This window comes from Eutrigla gurnardus (assembly GCF_963514095.1).
Source record: "Eutrigla gurnardus genome assembly, chromosome: 7".
NCBI lineage: Eukaryota > Metazoa > Chordata > Actinopteri > Perciformes > Triglidae > Eutrigla > Eutrigla gurnardus.
Window position 1 is genome coordinate 1,417,179 of NC_139921.1, and position 21,075 is coordinate 1,438,253.

The window sequence follows — 21,075 nt, forward strand, 5'->3', positions numbered from 1 at the left end:
TATGTGTGTGTATGTGTGTGTATATGTGTGTATATGTGTGTATGTGTGTGTATATGTGTGTATGTGTGTGTATATATGTGTGTATGTGTGTGTATATGTGTGTATATGTGTTGTGTATATGTGTGTGTATATGTGTGTGTATATGTGTGTATATGTGTGTATATGTGTGTATATGTGTGTATATGTGTGTATGTGTGTGTATATGTGTGTATGTGTGTGTATATGTGTGTATGTGTGTGTATATGTGTGTATATGTGTGTATATGTGTGTGTATATGTGTGTATATGTGTGCATATGTGTGTGTATGTGTGTGTATGTGTGTGTATATGTGTGTATATGTGTGTGTGGGTCTCACAGGTCCGGGGTGAAGGACTCGTCCGTGTGGATCACCGTGTCGGGGGGGATGTCCTCCTCGCTGTCCGTCCTCCAGAGGGCGCTGAGCTCGGAGCGCATGTAGCAGCGCTGGTTGTAGGTGTGCTCGTGACAGGCCGGCATCTGCTTGACGGTGTTGATGTCCACGTCGATGTGGGTGGTGGGGTACGGCGAGTAGAGCACCTGGCGGAAAGGAAGGACGAAGCTGCCCGTGGAGTCCTGGGAACGAATGGTTTTATTATTATTATTTTTGTAACACTAAGTTAAACCTTCAGGGCTGTGAAGAAGGCAGGTTTAGTTAAACTCTGAGTTTGTTCACCCTGAGAAGACACAGAGTTTTCTGTTCCAGAAAGAGAGGGAACTCAACCTTTAGGACTCAGTTACCATGGTAACCGACTCTGTTACCATGGTAACTGAGTCTGTGAACCTAATCTTGCTCCCTACATGTCTCTCTGTCTGTCTGTCTCCATCTTTTTCTGGAATCTGAACTCTGTAAAAGTTGCCGTCGTTTGCTCGTCAACCATCGACGTGGAAATGAAAGTGATTCTAGGAGCTTCACATCGGGAGAGGATTTGGATTACCGCTCAAACCGATCACATATCTAAACAATAATCTCAACATATCGCGGACATGATCCAGATTCTTTGCAGAGCTCTTTAGATTGTTTGCGATGTCTCTGAAATGTTTAAGGACATTAGCTGCTTATATTTACTGTTTAATATGTGAAATATGATTAAAACATACACCGTAGTCTACGTATTGTATGTATGTGCAGTATTCTTCTGCCTAATGTTCAGCTGCAGCCACGTTCTTTTTGTGCCTGGGGGGTTACACCTATCTGAAGTTATTATTTTACATTCCACTACTTGGGAGTTGAACCCTCGTCGCCTGCACGGTCGGCAGCGTTGCTAACCGTTTCACCACAGAGTCACACCGAGGACCTGAAATATAACGTTATGACGCAGCATGACTGTGCACCAGTAGTGCACAAAGAGGTCCATAAAGACCTGGACCAGTCTGCTGTGGATGAACCTGACTGGCCTGCACAGAGTCCTGACCTCAACCCGACAGAACACCTTAGGGAGGAAGAGTTGAAGCTGTTATAGCTGTTAAGGTGGACCGATGTCATATTAAACCCTATGGACTAAGAATGGAGGTCACTTCACTTCATATGAGAGTCAAGGCAGGTGAGCAGATACTTTTGGCAATATAGTGTGTATAATTACCCGTGTGTATGTGTAGATATATCTGTTAATTCAGTCTTTATTAATGATGATATTTGTGGATGTCTTAAGGAGGAAAAACAAAAAAGAGGAGTATTGGAGTCATGTTGTTCTCTTACATTGTACAACGTCTTAAATGTTCTGCTTTTTCATTCCTGGAATCAACAGGAAACCATCGGCCTGTCATTAATGGATGGAAATAGAATAAAAAAGCTTCTTCCACGAACAGCACAAACCCATGGGACGTCATTCTGTTGTTTATGCATTGTATTGTGTGAACAAAGGAAGGTCAGAGGTTCTAATCCATTATTCCAGTTCCCTGGCTGTCCCTGGGCCGGTTCCTGTGGTTCCCTGCGTTGGGAGTAAATCTATAAGAGGAGGAGATCCTCCACGGAGCCGCGCTCCAGACTCTTTACGACGGGACTAACGAGCACGCCAGCTCGCCTCACCGCTCGGGTCGTTCTGCCCACATAAAGCCTGCTAACACGACGCCCTGCTGCCTCGCAAATAATCATTATTACTACGTGGAAAACTGGAATCAACTCACAAACTCAACTTTAGGAAGGCGAGCTGACCCTTGACCTGCACACTGCAGCTGGATAATTAAACATGAAGAACACACGAGGCCACAGGATGTAATGAAGACCAGAATCTCAGACGGAACAAATACAAATATCTTTCTGCATCGTTTCAATCCAGAAACAGAAACCAGGTCAGGACTACATCACACTAGTGGAGGAGGAGAGGAGGGGAGGAGGGGGAGGGGAGGGGAGGAGAGGAGGGGAGGGGAGGAGGAGAGGAGGAGGAGGAGGGGTGGAGGAGTAGGAGAGGAGGAGGAGGGGTGGAGAGGAGAGGAGAGGGGAGGGGAGGAGGAGAGGAGGGGAGGAGGGGGAGGGGAGGGGAGGAGAGGAGGGGAGGGGAGGAGGAGAGGAGGGGAGGAGGAGTAGGGGAGGAGAGGGGAGGAGGGGAGGGGAGGAGGAGAGGAGGAGGAGGAGGGGTGGAGGAGTAGGAGAGGAGGAGGAGGGGTGGAGAGGAGAGGAGAGGGGAGGGGAGGAGGAGAGGAGGGGAGGAGGAGGGGGGGAGGGGAGGGGAGGGGAGGGGAGGGGGAGAGGAGGGGAGGAGGAGGAGGGGAGGAGAGGAGGAGGGGAGGAGGAGGAGGGGAGGAGTAGGAGGAGAGGAGGAGGGGAGGAGGAGGAGGGGAGGAGTAGGAGGAGAGTAGGAGGGGAGGAGGGGAGGAGGAGGAGAGGAGAGGAGGAGGGGAGGAGGAGGAGGGGAGGAGGAGGAGGGGAGGAGTAGGAGGAGAGTAGGAGGGGAGGAGGGGAGGAGGAGGAGGGGAGGAGGAGGAGTATGAGGAGGAGCAGGCTACCTTGAGCAGCCCCTGGACGAACAGGCCTGTGTCGTACTTGAAGGAGGAGTAGGAGGAGTCGGCCTTGCAGAGGCGAGAGCACCTCCTCTCGGCCGGGCTGAGGAAGAGGCACAGAGTCCGTACGATCTGCGACAAACAACCACAACACACTGAAGGGCAACGGACAATGTGACATCACCGCAACTACCGGGGGAGCAACCACATGCAACCGTGCTGTGGTTGGTTTCCTAAATCCAAGTACAGTTTACAGCACAATATATATATGTAATATTCTTCAAAATGTGAATGCAAAAATGAAAAACATGTAAATATACCTCCAAACACACAGCACACGATGAAATAGAGAAGCCAGGTTCTGGTCTGAGGCTCGTTAATAGAGACCAATGAAGGTTAATTGGTGCCCCGTTCAGGCCTCCAGCCAATCACAGCACAGATGAAGGCTGCAGCCGTTTAATTGTGTGTGTAATATCAGGTTATTAGTATCCACCTTCTTTTCATGTAACTCCAGTATGCTCAGACTCATTTACCGGCGCTGACATTCAGATGAGCAGCAGCTCAAGAGGAGATTAAGAAAGTGCATGAAGGGGCTAATTACACATCAACCCAGCAGCTCAGTGATGTAGATGCATCAGCCACTGATCCGGCGGTTACCTTGTTTACTTTCTCCGGGTTGCTTCCAACGACGATTGAACAGCCGCAGGTCTGCAGATGAGAGCTGACGGCCCTGATCGCCGGGACAGACAGGTTACAGCCAATTAGCATCATTAGCATCGGCGTGGTCGTTAACGACAGCTTCAGGGATAATCGTTGAGACGGGGCTTGAGAGGAGACAGACGAGAGCCCGACCAGCATTTACCTTTCACCACATCCTGGCTCTTTGACGAGATTATTAAACTAACGCTCCATTTTACACCTTCTGTTGTCCTTTATTGGTTTATTTTTCACCTGTTTCAAAGATGAAAACGATGAGCAATGTTTTCATATCTGTTATTCTCTTATTAAAAAGCTCCGTCAGCTTTGAATAAGATCCCAGTAAATACAGACCGCCGGACGCTCAGCTAATACTCTGAGAAATTGAGAGCTTCATTTCCAAAATGGACTTTCAGGACTCTCAGCAGTCACGGCGTTCAGCTTTGGTCCTTTCCTCTGGAGGAAACTAAGTGGAGAGCTATTACTCATCATTGGGAGGTTGATGGGTGTTAAATGGGCGTTGTTCATCATCCGTCTCCGCCTCGCCCGTACCGCAGAGTGCTTACTTGTGGAGGAAATCCTCGTGGCAGCTGTCCCCGATGTCATCATCATTGAGCACGGTGTCTTTTATCTGCTCGCAGGGAACACAAATTAGTCATTTTTAAGAACGGTCTCAACAATCAGAGAAGTGCTGATGGGCACACATGCAGGCACAGCGGTGAGGAAACCGATGAGAAAAACAACAGCAACAGAGTGACCATGTAGGGAACAGAAGAACCCCCCTGGCATTATTATTTAACCTGTTTGAACAAGTCACTCACGTCTACGTCCTCGGGAACACTGTGTGTCTTCATGGAGGCCAACAGCTCCATGATGGGAACGATCTCCAAACTCAGCACCGAGATGATGTTGTAGCCCTGAAGACGGACAAACGGTTAACTAACGAACGCTGCATGAACATGAACGCTGCATGAACACTACATGAACATGAACGCTGCATGAACACTACATGAACATGAACGCTGCATGAACACTACATGAACACTACATGAACATGAACGCTGCATGAACATGAACGCTACATGAACATGAACGCTACATGAACATGAACGCTGCATGAACACTACATGAACACTACATGAACATGAACGCTGCATGAACATGAACGCTACATGAACGCTGCATGAACACTACATGAACATGAACGCTGCATGAACATGAACGCTGCATGAACATGAACGCTACATGAACATGAACACTACATGAACATGAACGCTGCATGAACACTACATGAACACTACATGAACATGAACGCTGCATGAACATGAACGCTACATGAACGCTGCATGAACACTACATGAACATGAACGCTGCATGAACGCTACATGAACATGAACGCTACATGAACACTACATGAACGCTACATGAACGCTACATGAACATGCACGCTACATGAACATGCACGCTACATGAACACTACATGAACATGAACGCTGCATGAACACTACATGAACATGAACGCTGCATGAACACTACATGAACACTACATGAACATGAACGCTGCATGAACATGAACGCTACATGAACGCTGCATGAACACTACATGAACATGAACGCTACATGAACGCTACATGAACATGCACGCTACATGAACATGCACGCTACATGAACACTACATGAACATGAACGCTGCATGAACACTACATGAACATGAACGCTGCATGAACATGAACACTACATGAACATGAACACTACATGAACATGAACATGAACGCTGCATGAACATGAACGCTGCATGAACATGAACGCTGCATGACTACATGAACATGAACACTACATGAACATGAACGCTTCATGAACGCTGCATGAACATGAACGCTACATGAACACTACATGAACATGAACACTACATGAACATGAACGCTGCATGAACATGAACGCTACATGAACACTACATGAACATGAACACTACATGAACATGAACGCTGCATGAACATGAACGCTGCATGAACACTACATGAACATGAACGCTACATGAACATGAACGCTACATGAACGCTACATGAACACTACATGAACGCTGCATGAACACTACATGAACATGAACATGAACGCTGCATGAACATGAACGCTGCATGAACACTACATGAACGCTGCATGAACATGAGCGCTACATGAACACTACATGAATGCTGCATGAACACTACATGAACATGAACGCTGCATGAACACTACATGAACACTACATGAACGCTGCATGAACACTACATGAACATGAACGCTGCATGAACGCTGCATGAACGCTACATGAACACTACATGAACATGAACGCTGCATGAACACTACATGAACATGAACGCTACATGAACGCTACATGAACACTACATGAACGCTGCATGAACACTACATGAACATGAACGCTGCATGAACGCTACATGAACACTACATGAACATGAACGCTGCATGAACACTACATGAACATGAACGCTACATGAACACTACATGAACACTACATGAACATGAACGCTACATGAACATGAACGCTACATGAACACTACATGAACATGAACGCTACATGAACACTACATGAACATGAACGCTACATGAACGCTGCATGAACACTACATGAACATGAACACTACATGAACATGAACGCTGCATGAACGCTACATGAACACTACATGAACATGAACGCTGCATGAACACTACATGAACATGAACGCTACATGAACGCTACATGAACACTACATGAACACTACATGAACATGAACGCTACATGAACATGAACGCTACATGAACACTACATGAACATGAACGCTACATGAACACTACATGAACATGAACGCTACATGAACGCTACATGAACACTACATGAACATGAACGCTGCATGAACGCTGCATGAACACTACATGAACATGAACGCTACATGAACGCTACGTGAACACTACATGAACATGAACGCTACATGAACATGAACGCTGCATGAACACTACATGAACATGAACGCTGCATGAACGCTGCATGAACACTACATGAACATGAACGCTACATGAACGCTACATGAACACTACATGAACATGAACGCTACATGAACATGAACGCTACATGAACGCTACATGAACACTACATGAACATGAACGCTACATGAACGCTACATGAACACTACATGAACGCTGCATGAACACTACATGAACATGAACGCTACATGAACGCTACATGAACACTACATGAACGCTGCATGAACACTACATGAACATGAACGCTGCATGAACGCTACATGAACACTACATGAACATGAACGCTGCATGAACACTACATGAACATGAACGCTACATGAACGCTACATGAACACTACATGAACGCTGCATGAACACTACATGAACATGAACGCTGCATGAACGCTGCATGAACACTACATGAACATGAACGCTACATGAACACTACATGAACATGAACGCTACATGAACGCTGCATGAACACTACATGAACATGAACGCTACATGAACGCTACATGAACATGAACGCTACATGAACGCTACATGAACATGAACGCTACATGAACGCTACATGAACACTACATGAACATGAACGCTACATGAACACTACATGAACATGAACGCTGCATGAACACTACATGAACATGAACGCTACATGAACATGAACGCTACATGAACATGAACGCTACATGAACACTACATGAACATGAACGCTACATGAACACTACATGAACGCTGCATGAACACTACATGAACGCTGCATGAAATGAACGCTACATGAACGCAACATGAACATGAACACTACATGAACATGAACGCAACATGAACATGAACACTACATGAACATGAACGCTGCATGAACGCAACATGAACATGAACACTACATGAACATGCACGCTACATGAACGCTACATGAACATGAACACTACATGAACATGAACGCTACATGAACATGAACGCTACATGAACATGAACGCTACATGAACATGAACGCTACATGAACGCTATATGAACATGAACGCTACATGAACATGCACGCTACATGAACATGAACGCTACATGAACACTACATGATCATGAACGCTACATGAACATGAACACTACATGAACATGAACGCTACATGAACATGAACGCTACATGAACATGAACGCTACATGAACACTACATGAACATGAACGCTACATGAACATGAACGCTACATGAACATGAACGCTACATGAACGCTACATGAACACTACATGAACATGACTGCTGCATGAACATGAACGCTACATGAACGCTGCATGAACACTACATGAACATGAACGCTGCATGAAATGAACGCTACATGAACGCAACATGAACATGAACACTACATCAACATGAACGCTGCATGAACATGAACACTACATGAACATGAACGCTGCATGAACACTACATGAACATGAACGCTGCATGAAATGAACGCTACATGAACGCAACATGAACATGAACGCTGCATGAACATGAACACTACATGAACATGCACGCTACATGAACATGAACACTACATGAACATGCACGCTACATGAACGCTACATGAACATGAACGCTACATGAACATGAACGCTACATGAACATGAACGCTACATGAACACTACATGAACATGAACACTACATGAACATGAACACTACATGAACATGAACACTACATGAACACTACATGAACGCTACATGAACGCTACATGAACATGAACGCTACATGAACATGAACGCTACATGAACACTACATGAACATGAACGCTACATGAACACTACATGAACATGAACGCTACATGAACGCTACATGAACACTACATGAACATGAACGCTGCATGAACGCTGCATGAACACTACATGAACATGAACGCTACATGAACGCTACATGAACACTACATGAACATGAACGCTACATGAACATGAACGCTGCATGAACACTACATGAACATGAACGCTGCATGAACGCTGCATGAACACTACATGAACATGAACGCTACATGAACGCTACATGAACACTACATGAACATGAACGCTACATGAACATGAACGCTACATGAACGCTACATGAACACTACATGAACATGAACGCTACATGAACGCTACATGAACACTACATGAACGCTGCATGAACACTACATGAACATGAACGCTACATGAACGCTACATGAACACTACATGAACGCTGCATGAACACTACATGAACATGAACGCTGCATGAACGCTACATGAACACTACATGAACATGAACGCTGCATGAACACTACATGAACATGAACGCTACATGAACGCTACATGAACACTACATGAACGCTGCATGAACACTACATGAACATGAACGCTGCATGAACGCTGCATGAACACTACATGAACATGAACGCTACATGAACACTACATGAACATGAACGCTACATGAACGCTGCATGAACACTACATGAACATGAACGCTACATGAACGCTACATGAACATGAACGCTACATGAACGCTACATGAACATGAACGCTACATGAACGCTACATGAACACTACATGAACATGAACGCTACATGAACACTACATGAACATGAACGCTGCATGAACACTACATGAACATGAACGCTACATGAACATGAACGCTACATGAACATGAACGCTACATGAACACTACATGAACATGAACGCTACATGAACACTACATGAACGCTGCATGAACACTACATGAACGCTGCATGAAATGAACGCTACATGAACGCAACATGAACATGAACACTACATGAACATGAACGCAACATGAACATGAACACTACATGAACATGAACGCTGCATGAACGCAACATGAACATGAACACTACATGAACATGCACGCTACATGAACGCTACATGAACATGAACATGAACACTACATGAACATGAACGCTACATGAACATGAACGCTACATGAACATGAACGCTACATGAACATGAACGCTACATGAACGCTATATGAACATGAACGCTACATGAACATGCACGCTACATGAACATGAACGCTACATGAACACTACATGATCATGAACGCTACATGAACATGAACACTACATGAACATGAACGCTACATGAACATGAACGCTACATGAACATGAACGCTACATGAACACTACATGAACATGAACGCTACATGAACATGAACGCTACATGAACATGAACGCTACATGAACGCTACATGAACACTACATGAACATGACTGCTGCATGAACAAGAACGCTACATGAACGCTGCATGAACACTACATGAACATGAACGCTGCATGAAATGAACGCTACATGAACGCAACATGAACATGAACACTACATCAACATGAACGCTGCATGAACATGAACACTACATGAACATGAACGCTGCATGAACACTACATGAACATGAACGCTGCATGAAATGAACGCTACATGAACGCAACATGAACATGAACGCTGCATGAACATGAACACTACATGAACATGCACGCTACATGAACATGAACACTACATGAACATGCACGCTACATGAACGCTACATGAACATGAACGCTACATGAACATGAACGCTACATGAACATGAACGCTACATGAACACTACATGAACATGAACACTACATGAACATGAACACTACATGAACATGAACACTACATGAACACTACATGAACGCTACATGAACGCTACATGAACATGAACGCTACATGAACATGAACGCTACATGAACATGAACGCTACATGAACATGAACGCTACATGAACACTACATGAACATGAACGCTACATGAACATGAACGCTACATGAACATGAACGCTACATGAACATGAACGCTACATGAACATGAACGCTACATGAACATGAACGCTACATGAACACTACATGAACATGAACGCTACATGAACATGAACGCTACATGAACGCTACATGAACATGAACGCTACATGAACATGAACGCTACATGAACGTGAACGCTACATGAACACTACATGAACATGAACACTACATGAACATGAACACTACATGAACATGAACGCTACATGAACATGAACGCTACATGAACGCTACATGAACATGAACGCTACATGAACATGAACGCTACATGAACATGAACGCTACATGAACACTACATGAACATGAACACTACATGAACATGAACACTACATGAACATGAACGCTACATGAACGCTACATGAACATGAACGCTACATGAACGCAACATGAACATGAACGCTACATGAACACTACATGAACATGAACGCTACATGAACGCTACATGAACATGAACGCTACATGAACATGAACGCTACATGAACGCTACATGAACATGAACGCTACATGAACATGAACGCTACATGAACGCAACATGAACATGAACGCTACATGAACGCTACATGAACGCTACATGAACATGAACGCTACATGAACACTACATGAACATGAACGCTACATGAACGCTACATGAACATGAACGCTACATGAACGCTACATGAACATGAACGCTACATGAACGCTACATGAACATGAACGCTACATGAACACTACATGAACATGAACGCTACATGAACGCTACATGAACATGAACGCTACATGAACACTACATGAACATGAACGCTACATGAACACTACATGAACATGAACGCTACATGAACGCAACATGAACATGAACGCTACATGAACACTACATGAACATGAACGCTACATGAACGCTACATGAACATGAACGCTACATGAACGCTACTGAACATGAACGCTACATGAACGCTACATGAACATGAACGCTACATGAACACTACATGAACATGAACGCTACATGAACGCTACATGAACATGAACGCTACATGAACATGAACTCAACATGAAGGCTGTTAGTGAAGATGTTTCAGGACACACAGCTGACCACACATTCGATGAAATAATAGAATATAAACTAATTGCTGCTTTGGGGAACCAGCAGAGACTTTGGAAGAAGTAACGAGATGATGCCGGGGTCTGACAAGGTCAAAGGTTAAAGTAGCAAACGAGATGTGGAAAAGGAGAATAACAGATTGATTAACCGGTACTGGTTGACTTTCGGCCTGGTAGACCACTTTTACAGCAGCGTCTGCAGCGGTGATATAATTTTAGTGTTGTGCGTCATGGTACCCCCCCCCACCTCCTCGCTCTGCAGGATCCCTCAGACTAATTAGCTAATTTAGTCCCTGTGTTGGGAGGCTGCAACTTTATTATTCTGCCAACATTGCTGCAAACCCCAGATGAGTAAAAACTGAGGTGATAGATTACCTAATATCCATCTCAAGTCGGGGACCGAGGACGGATCCCGCTTCCAAGTAGGTTTACGAGTGTGAGGTGTAATAAGCTGCCTACTCTGGCGTCCCAGAGCGAGAAGTGGATCAGCAAGAACGGCCGGCTACCTTCTGCATCCAGATGCGTCCCTTGCGGATGACGTGCTTCAGCCTCTCCACGCAGATGCTGTGCAGCGGCAGGTAGAAGGCCAGCTCCGTCTGAGGCAGGATGATGGACAGCGCACACGTGTTCTTGTCTCCCTTCAGCTCGCCGTCGAAGATGAGCGACACGATGATGACGCCCTTCTCTGCCAGCACGAAGAACTTCACGTCCACGGCGCCGCACTCGGCGCTGCGCAGGATCTCCCCGTTCAGCGTGTGGTTGGCCAGAAACGTGACCTCGCCATCGCTGAGGAACATCAGGTGGTCTCCCTTTGGCGTCCAGATGTGGCGCACCCGAGGGCCCAGGATGTTGTCCCAGTAGGCGAAGGTGGCGGCCAGCAGCGGGCATTCTCCCTCCACGGAGACCTCGGACTTCGCCACGGCCGGGGACTGAGGTGGACAGCCAGAGGACATGAGAGAAGCGTGGAGACGTCGGTGGACGGGAAACCTTCATCACGAACACAGGAAACAAGAACGATCAGAACAACCAGACGCCTCACAGGGAAGCCTTCAACAGGAAACGGAAGTGATTCTGGGACGTTGCTCTAGTCAGCTGATACTTCTGGGACACAGCCAAAATAAACTCCTTCTAAAATAATAATGATATATATAATAATAATATAGTTACACTGTATTGAGTTTCCACAGTCGCTCTCTACGTCAGACGTTTACCACGTGATGGATGCGGAGCGTCAGACGTGTAGCGCGGAGTATAAGGCTAAATAATAAATACCTCTCCCACCTAATGTATTAATATGTATGCCGAATTTACCAGCAACTCGTGTTTAATTAAGACGTGAAGTTGTTGCTTTGCCAGGTTGCTCCGTATATCCGCACAGAGCAATGTGGCTTTATTTTGACATCTTTTACAACCGAGTTTGGTTATGAATTTACACATTTAACGTAACGCGGGTTTAGGTTGGGGAGCTCGCGTGAACAGTCCGTGGTAGTTTACACGTCATGACGACGGGAGTAACGTCACTATTCTACCTTGTTTCGGGCTAATTCGGGGTTGTGAAGCAAGCTAGCTAGCAAGCAAGCTAGTTAGCCAAACTAGCAGAGGCGAAGGACGGGGATGACGTCACCAGCACTCACCTGTTCTCCCACCTCGGTGCTCAGTCGCGTCACCGTGAGGAGACTCTCACGGCGCTGAGGTGTCACCGCTGGGTGTGTGTGTCTGTTAGCATGTAGCAGCGGCGAGCCAGCCAGCTGATGCTGCGGTGTTGTTGTCTTCTTCTTCCTCTACGTCAGCCTACGTCATCCAATGTTAGAGATGCACAGCGACCTCTAGCGGAGGAGGTGTGCCACTGGGACAATGATGTCATTTTCAGTCCAGGCAGAAAACCCATCTACATGGAGCCTGGTGGTCACATGGGCGGATGCATCGACCTGGACCCGCAGGACCTCCTCCAGGGGACCCGTTACCATGGCAACACACGTTAACATGGTTGCGTGATTTCCCTTGAGGAGATATGAGATATTTTGGACATTAAAACACCTGTAGTCCTTAAGCCATCACTCCTTATCTCCGTCCCATTGTGTCCACTGAGTTTATTATTATTATTATTATGAATAATAAGCAGGTCTTCAGTGAGCGACTCCACACTGACCAATCACAGACCATGAAGAAGTTGATCATCTTTATCTCCACCTTATCACAATGTGAACCCTCCAGCAAACAGTGGGAGCTGATAATGTTAACGTTAATAATAAATAGGTTCACTCGTCCGTGTTTGTGGTAATTCACTCCTGGTGGACTCGACTGTACCCCATCACCTCACGTTACATAAAAGAGCCTCCAGATCTTCCTCTTATGATTCGCCAGGTTCCCCCGATCTCAGTTCACGAGGAGGACTGGATCCAGCTCCCTGGCTATTAGTGTCTCTTTTTGAATTCTCCCAAAGTGAACACTTCCCTCCATTGTTGGGTCAAAGACACGTTTACTTTCATCATCATCATCACCATCAGTGCTGCTACCAGCCGTCTGCAGTCTGCTGTAACATGAGAGGCACTCACACATTCACTCGTCAGGCTGCAGACCACGACGAGATGCAATCAGCCAGACCCGTAACTGACTTCCTGGCAGCGGAGCATGGTGGTGGAGCATGGTGGTGTTACTCAGGTCCTGCAGGGTCTCTTGTAGCAGAGGCTTGGATAATCCCCGGATCCGTCATATGTCCAAACGCCTGCTCGCTCTCATCTTCACACGCTTTCAACATTACAATACGTAGTCTCTGCCTCCACCATCTCTTGTTTGGGATGTAGAGAAATAACATTTCATTCACTGTAGTCCGCCTCCACGTTGCCATGGTAACCTCAGACACGAGAGTTCAACGAGTACCTGGTTAGCTGTTAGCTTAGCTGAAGACTGAGAACGGGCTGACAACATTGTTTCCTGCAGCTTTCTCATGAATTTACATTAGATTTCTGCTGCTTGGTTTAGTGTTTTCAAACCACACTTTTACTGTTTTTATTCTGTTTTAATGTCACTTTTACTGTTTTTATTCTACTTTAATTCTATATTTATTTAAAAATATGAAAGTCATTTGCTATTCATGTATTTCTCTGCCTCTGTAAAGCACTTTGAATTGCCTTATGTGTGGAATGGTGCTACACAAATCTCCCTGCCTCTACTTGTAGCTTCATCAGTCATCATCTTCTCATTTCACTGTATTTCCCAAAATGTTGAACCATTTCTTAACAAATGAGTGGAACCCAAAAGCAGGTGTCGTTTACACGCCGTAAAATATAAAGAGAGTTTGCGTTGTAGTCTTCTCTGTCGTATCTAACTAGAAGGTAAAAATAGGCCCTGAACTCTCCACCACCTTCCTCCTCCTCCTCTTCATCAGTGAGACTGTGACAACCTCCTCAGAGCTTCAGCCTCTCTGATATTGTTAGAAATCCCTCCTTTCAACAAAGACTCTGTTCTCTTTGACGGCAGAAAGACTCGGTTTTAAAAGTGTGTCACTTTCATCTGAGCTCATCATTCAACCTGGAGAGCACTTTTCTTATTCCCATCCGTTTTATGTGTATGGCCCCAACGAGAGGGAGGGAAGTCTGTCTGCTGGAGTTTTCCACGTCACAGTTCATTTCCCTCCTTCACAGCGAGTGTGGAAGAAAATACTGGTCATTTCTGTAAACTTCAGCATCCCTGACTCCAAACAGGATAATCCTCACGGAGAGGAACCTTCCGTTTCACAGATTCAGACTAGCTCATCGTTGTAACTCTAAACAGTATGTTCCTGTGGATGACCTCACACTTTAGACATTCATGGTCCTCAGAGGATGAAGGGAAGGATTTTTGACGATGTTTCCTCTAGCGCCATCCTCAGGTTTTATTAATTCCTCTTTGATGCCAACAAAATGAATGACGTAGATGACTAACAATGTAATCACCACAGCTGTATGTTATATTCATATGCTAAAAAAAATGAAGTTTCATTTTGTATTTAGTTGGATACAAAATTGCATTTAAGTTAATTTTCATTCATTTAAGTTTAAGTACATTACATCTCATTACTGCCTGTTAAAGGTGAACTTCCTGTTACCACGGCAATGGCGTGAGTGGGTGTCGGCTGGGAGTTTTAAACACTGGTCCAAGACCTAACTCTAACCCTAACCACCTAAACCTGTAGAACCAGCTGGCACGGTGGGCAGGTGTCTGCTGAAAGTTTTAAATGCTGGTCCAAGACTAAACCCTAACCCCCGAACCCTGTAGAACCAACTATCATGGTGAGTGGGTGTTGGCTGGCAGTTTTAAACGCTGGTCCAAGACTAAACCCTAACCCCCGAACCCTGTAGAACCAACTATCATGGTGAGTGGGTGTCGGCTGGGAGTTTTAAACACTGGTCCAAGACCTAACTCTAACCCTAACCACCTAAACCTGTAGAACCAGCTGGCACGGTGGGCAGGTGTCTGCTGGAAGTTTTAAACGCTGGTCCAAGACTAAACCCTAACCCCCGAACCCTGTAGAACCAACTATCATGGTGAGTGGGTGTCTGCTGGCAGTTCTACAGGCCTCGGACCAGCATTTTGTCCGTACATCTGAAGACACAAATTCATCGTTTGGTACATCATGCCATGAAAATTATGGGCGTCAAAGATCATGTTTCTCTTCAAACCATTTACGAACAATCCACTCTGAGACACGCACGAAAAATTCTGTCTGATCAATCTCATGTTCTCCATTCAGAGTACCAGCTGCTTCCTTCCGGGAGGAGATTTAGAGTTCCCCGGAGCAGGTTGAACCGTTGCAAACATTCCTTTATCCCAGCATCTGTTAATATCCTGAATGCACATATGTAGTTTACAGTTGACGTAACAATATGTATTGTAATGGTTTGGTCAACTGCCCTCTATTGTTGCTGTGTGCTGTGATGGTATGGGTAGCAGATCGGTACGTGTTGTCTACTGTGTACTGAATCCGTACAGGTTACAAATCGACTGATGTTTGATTGATTGATTGATTGACTGACTGACATTTTATGGTGCCGTGTACTGTAACAGTACGGGTATTTGATCGTTTGACATTTATTGTTTGCCGTGTACTTGTCTTGCATGTGTGATATATGTCGCCTGGTGTGATCATTCAATGTTGCTGTTCTTCTGTTATTTTTAAACTGCGGACCATTGGTGAGTCCACAACAAATTTCCCTACGGGACAATTAAAGTATATGAAATGAAAAATGAAATTTAAAACTCCCAGCAGACACCCGCTCACCATGCCAGCTGGTTCTACAGGGTTAGGGTTAGGTCTTGGACCAGTGTTTAAAACTCCCAGCAGACCCATCTGCAGCATCACACACATGATGCCGACCCCAGACTCCGGACCCAAATCAGGACCCAGCTCAGGACCCAGCTCAGCATCCTACCTGTGTTTTTCCTGACGTCCATCTGAACTTGATGGCGGATCAAAGAGAACCTCGGAGGTAAGGTTAATCCTCTCTCATCTCAGCGAGTCATTTGTGCTGTAGTTGTCAGTAAGTGTTGGACACACTAACCACCTGCGAACTGCTAATCTGAGCTGGATTAAGACGCCATTAAAAGGTGCTTTTAAGTACAAAGAGGCCTAACAGACCAGATCCCCTTTGTGTGGTTTCAAAGCCACCTCCGGTTCTAAAACGGACCATCGGATCGCTGTCGCCATTCAAAGGAGGGAACTTCAAAGGCCGACTATTACAGCCAGTATTACACAACAGACAGGCGACTTCACCCGTCTCACATACTGTCTGTCTCACAGAAGGAGATTTAATGGCAGTTCATGTGCTCGGGGTCGGATTTGATGTGAAAGTGGCTGCATGTGTGAAGGATTAGGATAATAAATAAAAGTGTGATGATATGAAGAGCGTTCATCCTCCGGGTCGCTGCGTTATCAGGAATCCAATAATGTCAGACCGGGAACGTTCCCCCGATTACTGCAACGTTCAGAGCGGGTTATAAATCATCCCAAAGTTCACACCGCCAACGACAGCGGGAGGGAGGGAGAAAGTGAAGGAAGGTGGGTGACGGTGAACATGGAGGCGCTTTGAGAAGTTTCTCCTGAAGAACAAAATGGAGTCGAGGCGTCATTTCCATTGTTGACATTTAAGTTGAGTTCAGTTTAAAGGTGAAGACCTGAGACCTGAACCAGTTTCATGTGTTTACTGGGTTCACATCTGACGCTGAAGACTGAAGAGACAGGAAGTGAACATTTGTCCACATCCTCTGGGTGGTTAACAAACCGTCTACACAGGAAGGTCCAGGCATCAAACCGGGCGTCGGGTCTATTTTCTTCCAAATGTCAGCTGGGAAGAAAAGACATTAAAGGAGTTCAGAACCCTGAAACTAAGAGGAACTAAGAAGAGTGGCTCAGAGGTGAAGATCTGAAGAGGGACCTTAGTCCTGAAGGGGGACCCGAGTCCTGAAGGGGGACCAGAGTCCTGATGGAGGACCTGAGTCCTGAAGGAAGACCCGAGTCCTGAAGGGGGACCTTAGTCCTGAAGGGAGACCCGAGTCCTGAAGGGGGACCGTAGTCCTGAAGGAAGACCCGAGAATTGAAGGGGGACCCGAGTCCTGAAGCGGGACCTGAGTTTTGAAGGGGCTGGGAGTGTATTATTAGTATGTGTCAGTGTATTTCACTATGTTCCTGTGGATGTAACAGAGTGAGAGCGACAGAACAGCTTTATTAGAAGGTTATAATTCAATATAAGAATGTTACATAATGTCACGGGGGACTCAGAAAAAAGGAGGTAAGGACCCAAATGCAGTACAAAGATGTTTATTTAACTAAATCAAACAAAGAATCAACTAAAGAAGACCACAAAGGTAAAAACGGCAGACAAAAGAAACACTTACTAACAAAACACGAAGGGACACGGGAGGCTGGACGCAGGAACACGAGTACCTCCAGGGACACGGGAGGCTGGACGCAGGAACACGAGTAACTCCAGGGACACGGGAGGCTGGACGCAGGAACACGAGTACCTCCAGGGACACGGGAGGCTGGACGCAGGAACACGAGTACCTCCAGGGACACGGGAGGCTGGACGCAGGAACACGAGTACCTCCAGGGACACGGGAGGCTGGACGCAGGAACACGAGTAACTCCAGGGACACGGGAGGCTGGACGCAGGAACACGAGTAACTCCAGGGACACGGGAGGCTGGACGCAGGAACACGAGTACCTCCAGGGACACGGGAGGCTGGACGCAGGAACACGAGTACCTCCAGGGACACGGGAGGCTGGACGCAGGAACACGAGTACCTCCAGGGACACGGGAGGCTGGACGCAGGAACACGAGTACCTCCAGGGACACGGGAGGCTGGACGCAGGAACACGGGTACCTCCAGGGACACGGGAGGCTGGACGCAGGAACACGAGTAACTCCAGGGACACGGGAGGCTGGACGCAGGAACACGACTAACTCCAGGGACACGGGAGGCTGGACGCAGGAACACGAGTACCTCCAGGGACACGGGAGGCTGGACGCAGGAACACGACTAACTCCAGGGACACGGGAGGCTGGACGCAGGAACACGGGTACCTCCAGGGACACGGGAGGCTGGACGCAGGAACACGAGTACCTCCAGGGACACGGGAGGCTGGACGCAGGAACACGACTAACTCCAGGGACACGGGAGGCTGGACGCAGGAACACGAGTACCTCCAGGGACACGGGAGGCTGGACGCAGGAACACGAGTACCTCCAGGGACACGGGAGGCTGGACGCAGGAACACGAGTACCTCCAGGGACACGGGAGGCTGGACGCAGGAACACGAGTACCTCCAGGGACACGGGAGGCTGGACGCAGGAACACGAGTAACTCCAGGGACACGGGAGGCTGGACGCAGGAACACGACTAACTCCAGGGACACGGGAGGCTGGACGCAGGAACACGGGTACCTCCAGGGACACGGGAGGCTGGACGCAGGAACACGAGTACCTCCAGGGACACGGGAGGCTGGACGCAGGAACACGAGTACCTCCAGGGACACGGGAGGCTGGACGCAGGAACACGAGTAACTCCAGGGACACGGGAGGCTGGACGCAGGAACACGAGTAACTCCAGGGACACGGGAGGCTGGACGCAGGAACACGACTAACTCCAGGGACACGGGAGGCTGGACGCAGGAACACGGGTACCTCCAGGGACACGGGAGGCTGGACGCAGGAACACGAGTACCTCCAGGGACACGGGAGGCTGGACGCAGGAACACGAGTACCTCCAGGGACACGGGAGGCTGGACGCAGGAACACGAGTAACTCCAGGGACACGGGAGGCTGGACGCAGGAACACGAGTACCTCCAGGGACACGGGAGGCTGGACGCAGGAACACGAGTACCTCCAGGGACACGGGAGGCTGGACGCAGGAACACGAGTAACTCCAGGGACACGGGAGGCTGGACGCAGGAACACGAGTACCTCCAGGGACACGGGAGGCTGGACGCAGGAACACGAGTACCTCCAGGGACACGGGAGGCTGGACGCAGGAACACGAGTAACTCCAGGGACACGGGAGGCTGGGGAAACAGACTCTATACACAGCGAGGCAGGGAGCTGACGAGGGACAGGTGAAACACATTAGGGCAGGTAGGGTAATCAACACGAGAGGGTTGGGGAGTCAAGACAGCAGAAACAACAAGGACCAGGAAGTACAAGACAGGAAACCACACAGGGGACAAAATTACAAAATAAAACAGGAAATTAAACCAATAAAAACACAGATCATGACACATAACTGAGGAGATCTAGATGTTTCCTTTCCCATGTTGCTACATTAAACCTCCACATTAAAGATGTGTCTTCCTCTTCACTACGACAAAGAAAGGATGAATCTCACTGGTTGTCCCTCCTGGATCCCGTACAGACCGATCCAGTTTCTATAATACCGAAATTATAGAAACATATTGAATTCATCTGCAGAGGCTCTGGTTCAAAATGAGACCAAAACAAAGCCTTGTTTTCTACACAACGGCTGCCCTTTTTGCTGCTGAAGCAGTTATTGATCAGGTCCACCGATCGGCAGGCGACGACGCTGTTAAAGCAATTCATTTACCACTTTATAAACTCGCAAATTCAACACTTCTTATCTGAGAATATTGACCCCGTCTATCGGCTCCGTTTTGTCCTACAGTGTCCCTAATACGCCGTTGTAACTTTGAGTGTCTGATAGTGTGATTCAAGTGCAGAGAAGGTCTACATGCACATGAACACCAAATCCAGACTGAGAACGAGGGAAACGTGTTGATATCGGGGTGAAGTGTCCCATGAAGGATGATTCTATTAGCAGTGATGTCATCACGCCTTCAGACGGCGCCGAGCGTCTCTGCCGGTCTCACTGCTGCAGATTTAAATTCATCCCCATCCTTCCTATACTGCCGAGGCATTCAGGGACTCCCGGTCGTTTCCACGCAGCCATGTTGTTAGGGGGGGGGGGCGTCCGGGTTCCCCGGGTCTCTCTTATCCCGGATCAAATAATCAAACAGACAACATGAAACGCCGCGGGCCGCTATGTTTGCTCATGGCTGTCCTGAGAT

General features: G+C 47.0%; 1 protein-coding gene across 1 annotated transcript in view; it reads right to left on the minus strand.

The window, feature by feature from the left end:
- Positions 1 to 13,312, minus strand: part of c9orf72 (C9orf72-SMCR8 complex subunit) — a 21,817-nt gene extending 8,505 nt beyond the window's left edge. The window contains exons 1-7 of the mRNA XM_084013520.1: positions 13,153 to 13,312; positions 12,025 to 12,505; positions 4,473 to 4,568; positions 4,218 to 4,282; positions 3,613 to 3,685; positions 2,962 to 3,087; positions 356 to 591 (exon numbers count right to left, since the gene is read on the minus strand). Of these exons, the coding sequence (XP_083869646.1) occupies positions 356 to 591; positions 2,962 to 3,087; positions 3,613 to 3,685; positions 4,218 to 4,282; positions 4,473 to 4,568; positions 12,025 to 12,471 (1,043 nt within the window). The 5' untranslated portion in view covers positions 12,472 to 12,505; positions 13,153 to 13,312. The remainder of the gene's footprint in view (positions 1 to 355; positions 592 to 2,961; positions 3,088 to 3,612; positions 3,686 to 4,217; positions 4,283 to 4,472; positions 4,569 to 12,024; positions 12,506 to 13,152) is intronic.
- Positions 13,313 to 21,075: the final 7,763 nt, after the last annotated feature.